The following is a 9967-nucleotide window of genomic DNA, read 5'->3' as shown; positions in this document are numbered from 1 at the left end:
TAAGAGCCCTCCAGGTGGGAAGCCAGTGGTGGCTTACGACTATAGGTCGATGATAGGGCCCTTGCCTAGCACACGTGAAGCTCTCGATGTGAGAGGCAGAGGCTGGCATACATGGAGAATCTATCTCTGTCCCCCGCCAGGAGCAGGGAAGACAGGTTCCCTCAAATACTAATGCCAGGTGGGAAGAAAAGTGGGTACAAGCTTATCTGGTTTCCCTCCCCTACCCCAGGGGGCATCTCAGAAACAGGGCGTCCTGGCTGTATGCATATATTTTATTGAGATAATTCACTAATTTCTTAAGCTGTTCTTTAACCAGAGAGCACCTCAGATAAGCCAATAGATTGACAGAAACCTATCAGTCATTTTGGTTCTATTTGCCCACACAGAGTGTCCCTTCCCTCTGGGCCACCACAGAGGCAGTAGACAGGTTCCCAACTACTGGATAGTTGAGGCAAAGGGACATCTCCACCCTCTAAAGTGGACTCGGGGACTCATTTTTGCCTAGGCACCGTGGGACCGCACCAGGTTGCGGGCAAGAGCAGAAACTGGTGTAGCTGTAGGATCCATCCTAAGCAAGAATGGGAGGCCAAGAAAAGCAGGCAGTTTCTCTTGGGGTTCCAAGTCCTGCCGTAGACACAAGTCCAGAGTCAGCCATAGGCAGGTATTGGCAATGTCCTGTCATTAGCTTTGAGGCCTCCCTGGGCACCTGCCAGAGAGCTTTGAGGCTCAAGATCAAGAGGTCTAAGCTAGTCGGGAATGCGTCTCGTGGGGGGACACGTGGGCCACCCTTGGAGGGCTGTGCCCTGCACAGCAGGCAGTGTGTTCCGGATACCCCCAGCCTTTGCCGTCTCGGTTCAGGGTAAGCTAGCTCTGCACTCTGCACCTGCGGTTCTCAGCTGGGATGAGCATTTTTAAATGGCCTATTTTGGAAACAGGCCTCTCCAAGAATGAGGTTGCGAGCCAGACCATGGCTGAGTGCCCTGTGGTACATAGGGCCATCTTTGCCTCAAGGGCACACCAGGACAGGCTTGGCCCTGCCCTTAAGGCCATAGAGCATGAAAGATGCATTCACAGAATGCTCTAGGCTGGAGCTCGGGCACAGCCAGCCTAGCCTGTGGTGGTAGCCTGGCCATCTTTCTTGGACCTCTCCCACACTCAGCTCCTCCTCTGACAACTGGGCTCTTCAGAGTACACCGGGACTGCTGGAACTGGGCGCAGGGTCCCCGCACCGCTGCAGTTGCAGGCTGGAGGAGTACCAATGCCGTGGCTGGCCGAGGCTACAGTGCAGGGTGGTGCGGAAGGAGTTGCGAGCCAGTTTGGGGAAGATGATGGCGGTGCTTCCGAAGCGCAGGGCCCGTGGGCGAGGCTCCAGGGTCAGTTGACTTCGATAGCTCCTCCATGTGCAGTTGGGCGCCGCCACTATGGTCTCACTGTAGGCCGTGACCGTGGGCACCGGAGCATAGAAGATCTTGTCTCGGAAGTATCTCTCTGAGGCGTAGGTGACCTCAGAGTTGCAGCTGGAGAGGACAGTAACAAAGGGGGTGATTTGCCCACCACCCTCAGTGGCTAGCCCTACACAGAACCCCCTTCTTGACCTTGACTGTAAAGGGTCAAAGGTGAAGGGTCAGAATCCCAGCTGGGAGACTAAAGAGTGACAAGCAGCACAGACCCTAAATTGGGGGAAAGACAAGAAAGGATATGTTGAGATGACAGGTTCCATTTGGGTGGTGGCTTTGTGGCAGTGGATTATGACCATAGAGGAATATGTGTGGTGTTGGAGCATATTTCAGTATTCAGGTTCAGGCCAACGATGTTAAAGGTCATATGGGACAGCAGAGCGAGTGCCCCCCTTAAAGTCTACTCCCAACTTTGCCATAAGAAAACCTATTGAAGTCAGCAGTGGTGGTGCACACCTTTAATCCCAGCACTTGGGAGGCAGAGGCAGGCGGATTTCTGAGTTTGAGGCCAACCTGGTCTACAGAGTGAGTTCCAGGACAGCCAGGGCTACACCAAAAAAACAAAAAACAAAAAAAAGAAGAAGAAGAGGAAGAGGAAGAGGAGGAAGAAGAAGAGGAGGAAGAGGAGGGGGAGGAGGAGAAAGAAAGAAAGAAAGAAAGAAAGAAAGAAAGAAAGAAAGAAAGAAAAGAAAAGAAAAAAGAAAACCTATTGATAGTCCCCATAGCCACCACTCCTGGTAGGACAAGTCAGTGAAATCAATGCCACTTCCATGGTTTCTGGTTTGATACCGAGCAGAGGATGCAGCACCAGGGGGTAAGAGTTGTTGAGGCCCCAGCTGGCTGGCTGCACACAGCCAGACATGACCCCGCCTCCCTCCAGCTAGGTGGGCCCTGTCCTACCCCCTGCACCCAGCTCCGCATGATGCTCCCCAAGCTGGGACCCACCTCGCCGTACTACGTACCGGATTTCGTGTGCAGGTTCTGGGTCCACCTCGATGCTCTCCCCAAAGAACACGGGCAGCAGCCTCCACCTCATCTCCAGGGCTGGGGGATTTGGGAAGAGGGAAGTGGCCTAGGAGGAGAAATGGCAGAGAGGAGGGGATCTCTATTTGCATACTACCCACAGGGCTGAGAATGAGGAGGCATGACTATCTTCACATGCCAGCACCCTAGGCGGGATGAATGTAGAGTGCCTGTGTCAGGTGGAGGCACCTGTCTCCCACAGGACCCCATGCGGCCTCAGCATCAAAAGACACAAGCACTGATCCATGCCACCAAGCTCCCAGGTGAGGTGCTCCTGGAAAGAATACTAGAGTGGCTTGGTGTTCTGCTCATTAGCTACTGTACCCTGGGCATAGCACAAGGTCCCATGTGGCCTTGGAGAAGGGCTGTGAACACAGACTAATAAGGCTTTGGATGTAGGCATTTGGATGCATGTCCCCAGCCCTCTGCCCTTCTTTGGTTCATCTGGAATGAAAAAATAAAAAATAAAAATAGCTCATGGGCTTAATGTCTTAGCTTGGGCATTAGAATCCTTGCCTACCATGCATGAGGTCTCTACTCCCAGAACCCCATAAACGGGGCCTGCAATTCCAGCAGGTAGAAGGTGCAATCAGGAAGATCAGAATTCAAGGGCATCTTCGGATGCATAGCAAGTTCAAGGCCATCCTGGGCTACATGAGAACCTCAAGACAGACTGAGAGGTTAAAAAACGGAGCCCGGCAACCTTGAGGCTGTTTACTGGGCCTGGACCAACCTGCAGCAGCCCCATTCCAGACAGATGTTGTGCAGGATTCTGCCAGTCAGACAGACAAAGCACAATTCAAGTGGAGGGAGCCAGCTCTCTGAAGGGTGCCACTGGGGGGGAAAAATGGTTCAGCCACCCACAGGGAGGCTGCAGGCCCCGGGAGATGGGACAGAGCCCAGGTGTCCACTGGGTTAAGGCATGGCGGCTGGACATGTCCAGTAGGATTCCAGGGCTAGATACCAAGGGAAGCGGGTGGCACTCACTGTAGGAGATTTCTGAAACCCTGGCGAAGGGTTATTTTGACAACATCTCATCCTACAGCCTGTAGAGCCTGGTGTCCTGCAGATCCCACAGGGAAAAACCTCAACTGCATTGGGTAAGAAACAATGCCCCAGAGGTTGGGGTATCGGTCCATAGTGACTATGGGGTGGGGCTATATCACCCAGGTGACATGCAGAGTGGGCACACAGCCCCCAGGCTCTGTCTACACTGGAGTCTTCATATCACAGCATCTGCCTCACTGGGCCTCCCAAGGGCACAGAAAATCCCAGACGGGTGACCACCCAGAGTTCAGGAAACCTGTTTTAGTTCTAAAGAGATTCTCCACGGGGCTGCGGGATGGTTCAGTGGTTAAAAACGCTCACTGCTTTTGCAGAGGACCCAGCATCCATGTGGTGGCTCACAAAACACCTAACTCAAGTTTCAGGGGACTGATGCTCCCCTGCTGGTCTCTGTGGGTACCAGACACATACATGATACACATATACACCCAGCCGCAGCTGGCAAGGCGTCGGTGTGCATCAGTGACCCGACTGCGATGGGATCCACACTGGGGTTGAGGGATGTCCAATTCCCAGGGATTTCATTGTCCCCCTTGCAGCTCTGGGACACCAGGAGAGAGGGGAAGAAGGGTCTGAGGGCACCTACCAATCCTAATGGACCCCCTCAGCTGGCCCTGACGCCATCCTTGCCTTTTCCTGAGTGCAGAGAGCTATGGACAGCCAGGGCAGCTGACTAACTCCAGGTCAGATAGGGGTGAGATGGGGACCAGAGCTAGCCTCAGCAGGGCAAAGGTTCTGGACATAATGAGCCACTACCCAGCCCAGTGATGGTAAACACCACTAGCTGGCTGGAGCCGTGGTGACATGGGGCGTAGTGACATGGAAAAACTCAAAGCCACAGAGAGCAATAACATGGTATGGCAGAGAGCGAGGTGCCACACAGAGACAGCCCCACCTGGGGGTGGGCTGGCCTAGCTGAGCCAAGACGCACGTGGCGGGTATAGCCACGGGGCCAAAACAATAAGCACCCATCCGCGAAGGAGGGGTTGGGGTACAACCCGGCTGCTGCTGGAGAGACCTCCCCCACCCCCACCCACACACACTGCTGCATGGAGACTCTGCAAGGACTCAGAGACACCATTAGCAGCTCCTGGTTTGTTTTAAATGAAGTCTCTCATTCTATAGACCAGGCTGGCCTGGAACTCCCAGCTATCCTCCTGTGTCACCTCCCCAAGTACTGGAATTAAACTCTGATTGTCTTTAGCTGCATAGCAAATGTTTGTGACAGGTTTGGGGTAAGTCTACCTTGGCCAAGGAGGAAATAAAGCAAGGGGGAGCCACAACAACCCAAATCCCTGTCCTCCCTGCAGGTGGCAGGGGCTGCTAATGGTGGCAGCTGGGGACCTCGGAAACAGCCACAGAGCAGTGCAATGGGAAGGAGAGGCCACCTTGCTGGGTCCCCACAGCAAGCCAGAAAGATTGGTGATACTGACTGTTCCACAAGGAGAGTTGAGTCCCAAAACTCCCTGCTGTGGATGGGACAGCCATGGGGTCTCTACAGGTGTGAGGCCGCTCTGAGTTACGGTGGGCACTGACTGAATGACTAGTGTCCTTAGAAACAGGGACATCAGAACAGAGTCAGATGAGAGAGGCAGATATTGATTGCTACTGTATCTCGGCACGCCACAGAGTACCCCAATGCCACAGCCAAGGACTCCCACCAAAAGCCACAGGTAGCCACAAGAAACCACAGACCTCGTTACTAGACGTACAGACTACTACCAGAAGCCAGGAATGGTCTTCACCAGTCACGGGGGGATCCCTACGCAGGCCTTGATTCTGGTTGTATGGCCTCCAGACGCATGAGAGAGTGGCCTCTGTTCTAAGCCACCACCCCGTTTGTGGCTTAGAGGCAGCCATCCCAACTAGTCCTATCTGTGATGCTTTCCCCAGAAGGTGGCTCCTTCTGGAGTCCCCAGACACCTGTCAGGGTGTGGCCTGTCCCACTCTTCATACTGAGGCTCCCAGCAGGTGCCCCAAGCATGGGGCCTGGGTTGTGAAGACCAGCTGGCTATCCATTGGAGACCAAGCCACCACTGGAGTTAAACAGGCCCGGCTGGAAGGATGCCCTGGCAGATCTGCCTGCCTTCCTGCCTCCCTCTGCAAAGAGACTTCTCTACCCACCCCATATACTGGCTCCCTTCCACAGGAGTCCAGAGAGACACCTTGCCCTGGCCATGGATCTACTGAGCCTTGTCCTCTATGCCTATCCACTGGCCATCCTTCCTGACTCCAGGCACCAGGCCTCATAGAAAGTTACCTGACAATAGCCAGGTATGCCTGGCTTACTATAAAAGGGGCTGTTGGGCCGGCCAGTGGTGGCGCACGCCTTTAATCCCAGCACTTGGGAGGCAGAGGCAGGCGGATTTCTGAGTTCGAGGCCAGCCTGGTCTACAGAGTGAGTTCCGGGACAGCCAGGGCTACACAGAGAAACCCTGTCTCCAAAACAAAACAAAACAAAACAAAAAAAAAAATGCGGGGGCTGTTGGGTCCTTCCTTGCTCTCTTACTCTCTGCCCCTTCTCCCTCTCTCCCCATCCCCCATCCCTTCCCTCTCCACTTGTTCCTGGTCGGCCTTCCCTCTCCCCTCCTCCCTCCCCAAGTCCCCTTCCCAAGCCCTATTCTACACTATATCCATGTCATGGGGCTGGTACCTCACTGGTAAGGGATGCCTCAGCATGGGCCCACAGAGCACCCCTCCCACCTCACCATACTGCACTCTACCAAACATATCCTTGGCTGTTTTTTTATAAAACACATCAGAAAGCCCCCAAAATAGTCATATCCACCATGCCCCTCCCTCTCTGCTTGGACCAGGGCCCGGGTCTGCACCCACCTGAGGGGAGGAAGCAGCCCCTCCTGATAGTCCAGGGTGTCATCAGAAGCACTCTATCCTGTACTGAAGCCAGGCTTCCTTAAGAATCAACCAAGAGAACCTGGGGAGGCGGAGACTAACCCACACCGCTTCTTGTCACCCCCTGTCACTCAACAGTGAGCCCCGCCTCCATACACACAGGGGGGCCGTGGTCTAAGCAAATACCCAGAGAGCCTATGGCCCACCCCACCCCCACCCCTGTCATCCTAAAAGTCACCTGTAGTTCCCTGTGGGCCATAAAAGTAGGTCAGGCAGGGTGCCTGGGGATGGGGGAGGGGAAGGAGGGAGTGGTGCCCAAACTGCTTGTCAAGTGCTGGGAGCCTGTTTCTGACACAGACCTGTTCTCAGCCAGCAGGACCTGGCTCCCTGCCATGTCTGCCCCACACACCACAGCTCTCTGATGGAAGTATGGGAGTGTGGGGGCAACCTAATGTTTATCATCTGGCCCAGAAGTCCAGCTTGGGAGCCCAGGGTGGCAGAGCCAACGTCACTCTGCTTTCGTCTCAGTCCTGCCTGGATGGCTGAGCATTCTTGGGGTGAAAGTAGCCGGCAAACGGGCCCCCAGCCGTATTGCAGCCAATACATCTTGTTCTCCTGGGGCCATGTGGGAGGGCAGCACACAACTACTTTGCACTCCACATAAGCAATTTCCAGTTACATCTCTGAAAGAGGCTTCTAATTTAGGGGTCCTGGGAGCTTATGGTACTGTTTAAAAAACAAAAAACAAAAAAACAAAGCATTAGTTTCCAGCCTCCGCTTAGCCTAGCAGAGCCTGGCCCAGATTCTCCTCTTCTTCTCTAGGCTCTACCACAGGACACTGGCATGTGCCATCCTCTTAGACTGAGACACATTTTAGCCCCATCTGCCTAAAATCTACTCCCTGGTTTACTCTAGGTTTCTGAGTTGTTCTCTGACTGTCTATAACAGTCAATCTACATACATGGTAGCTACTCACTCCTGGCTCTGTGTCACACAGTGAAGGTGACTGTAGCTCCCTACTAGTATGACAGTTCTATGTGAGGACCCCAGGGTATACCTGACCACCTTCCTATAGCTTCTTCCAGTTGAACTTGGCTCCCCAGGAGGTGGGCAGCCGCCTTTTATCCCACACAGTAGACCAACCAATCGATTGACCATTATCAGCCTGCCTACACCTAGGCCTCAGAGTTAGGGCCTCAGAGGAGGACAGGGTGCTTGCACTGAGACCATAGAGTAAGGAAGGAATGGAACTCAAGAAGGTGGGGACCCTAGTGGGTAGGAACTGGTAGAAGGGTAGGTGGGTGGGGCTACAGCTGGATCCCCAAACCTGAGGAGAGGTTGCCATGGCTACTACCTCCTCTCTTGATGAAGAGCAGCACCTGGACCCTTAATGGCTACACATTTGATTTTTCTGTTTAAATAATCAAAAGGCTGTTAATTCGCTACACAGTGAAAACCAGGGCAGATTGAAAAGTACGCTGGCGCCAGGTTCCCTGGGTCTATTCCGCTGGGCAGCTTTTGGGCAACTTCCTAAACCATCTCTGTGCCTCGACTTCCTCCAGAACATGGGGAGCAAAAGCAAGCAAGCATTCACAGGATTAAACACAGAAGCGGGGAGACCTATCCCCTGGCATGAGGGAAATGCCGTCTACCAGGTGTCATTCAGTATGGTCCTGAGCTTCCCGGCCCAAAGTCACAGATCGGGGCAGGATTGCTCCAGAGCTGGCGCCTACTTAGCCAGGAACGGAAGCCATAACAACAGCAGAGGTGTTCTCATAGCTGCCTCTGGCTGGCCCGGAAGGCATGGGAAGTACCCAGAATGCCCCGCACAAGGAGGCTTCTGGGTCACACAGAATCGGAGTGACCTCTTCCTGGTGCCTTCTTTCTGTCCCCCCCAAAATAGTCCCTGGAATTTCTTCCCCCTCACACCTGTTCCAGGTGACCCTCTGCTGTAGGAGTGCTGGCCTATGGAGGCTCCAAGTTGTTTTTCCCCCTGAGAACAGCATTGAGCTTACATTAACTTCTAAAGTCCTTGATCTTTTTTTTGTTGTTGTTTTGTTTTGTTTTGGTTTGGTTTTTTGAGACAGGGTTTCTCTGTATAGCCCTGGCTGTCCTGGAACTCACTCTGTGACCAGGCTGGCCTTGAACTCAGAAATCCACCTGCCTCTGCCTCCCAAGTGCTGGGATTAAAGGCGTGTGCCACCACCGCCCGGCTTAGTCCTTGATCTTGATCCCTCCACCCACCCTCCCAAAAGAGACACAGAAGTTCAATTCAAAGAGGGGCTTCAAACTTCCTTGCATGCTTGAGTCACCCCGGGGGGATTTAAATAAAAGTTCTGACAACCAAATTGTTCCCTGGATCAGGTCAATGCCTGGAGGAGGACGCAGGCTGGACGTTGCTTGGAGCCTCAAATGCTTCCAGCGCGCCCTGCACACCTTGGCGGGTGAGTTAACACACCTGGCGGAGGCCATCAAGCTACGGGGTTGGGGACATTTCCACAGAGCTCATGTATAACCTGTGCTGTGTTCCGCCAGTCCTTCCTTCAAGTTGCTCCCTCTGCCCCATCGCCAGAGCAGTCTGGGCAAAGCGTGTCCAACTCCTAGAGTCCCAGCTCTAGGGACACTTCTACACCCACAAGATGAAGCCCAGGGAGGCTTTCAACAGGAGCTGCGTTTGCAAAAAAAAAAAAAAAATGTCTCCATTTAGCAGCCCTGGGAGGTCAACAAAGTAGGAAGGAGGTGGCAGCAACGACAGGGACCCACGGACAGATAGCCACAACAGGCCCCCCTTGTAAGTCAGTAGACTTTGGGGCATCCGGATACTATTCTGTATTCCCGCCTGCCAACAATCTCCCAGCCTGCAGGTCCTGGTGAGCCCGGTATAACTTCACGTCTGCCTCAGAAGGGATGAGACCAGGCTGGCTTCTGCACGGCCCTCCCAACTGCCGGGTCCCCAGGTCTTACCGCTGGAGCTTCAGTGGTGGCACGAGTGTCCAGGGTGCCCGGCGACAGGGCGTAAAAGGGCGGGCTAGGACTGGGACTGGGGGGCAGTCCTGAGTCGGGACTGTCCAGCAAGCCGTCGCGGCTCTGCTCCCGCGTGTCCCCCATGGCCTGCAGATGCAGGTGACCCACCATGACTGACGGGCGCAGGGCTTGGGCCCCAGCAGCTCGGGTCCCCGCCACCACTGGGCCAGAGGAGAGACTAGGAGGCTCCGGCCTGCGGTTCCAGCTGAGACCCGCTCGAGATGCAAACGCCTCCAGCTGCTAGTTGAGCCTCCTTTCCCAGGCACCGCCCCCACCCCGCCCTCCTCCGCCCGCGCCTCTCGCTCCCGCCCCCGGCCACCCACTGGGCCAGGGCAGGGTGAGGACTGCAAAGTCTGCAGCCTGCAAAAGCCACTGTCCCCCCACCCACCCACCCGGGTGGTGATGACTTGGGTCTGCAGCCACCTCAGCCATCAGCCGGGCCATTGTGGCTTGCAGCGTCCCTCACCTGGCCTGAGTCTCAAAATAGAAAGAAAGAAAGAAAGAAAGAAAGAAAGAAAGAAAGAAAGAAAGAAAGAAAGAAAGAA

General features: G+C 54.5%; 1 protein-coding gene across 1 annotated transcript; it reads right to left on the bottom strand.

Moving 5' to 3' along the window:
- Positions 1-254: 254 nt before the first annotated feature.
- Positions 255-9671, bottom strand: Rflna (refilin A). Its single transcript, XM_031337985.1, has 3 exons — positions 9363-9671; positions 2420-2529; positions 255-1517 (listed from the first exon to the last, which is right to left on the bottom strand). The coding sequence occupies exons 1-3, from the start codon at positions 9531-9533 to the stop codon at positions 1184-1186; spliced, it is 615 nt and encodes a 204-aa protein (XP_031193845.1). The 5' UTR covers positions 9534-9671; the 3' UTR covers positions 255-1183.
- Between the last annotated feature and the right edge of the window lie 296 nt (positions 9672-9967).

This window comes from Mastomys coucha, unplaced genomic scaffold, assembly GCF_008632895.1.
Source record: "Mastomys coucha isolate ucsf_1 unplaced genomic scaffold, UCSF_Mcou_1 pScaffold22, whole genome shotgun sequence".
Taxonomy (NCBI): domain Eukaryota; kingdom Metazoa; phylum Chordata; class Mammalia; order Rodentia; family Muridae; genus Mastomys; species Mastomys coucha.
Note: the sequence above shows the minus strand (reverse complement) of the source record. Positions and strands in the feature narration are given on the sequence as shown.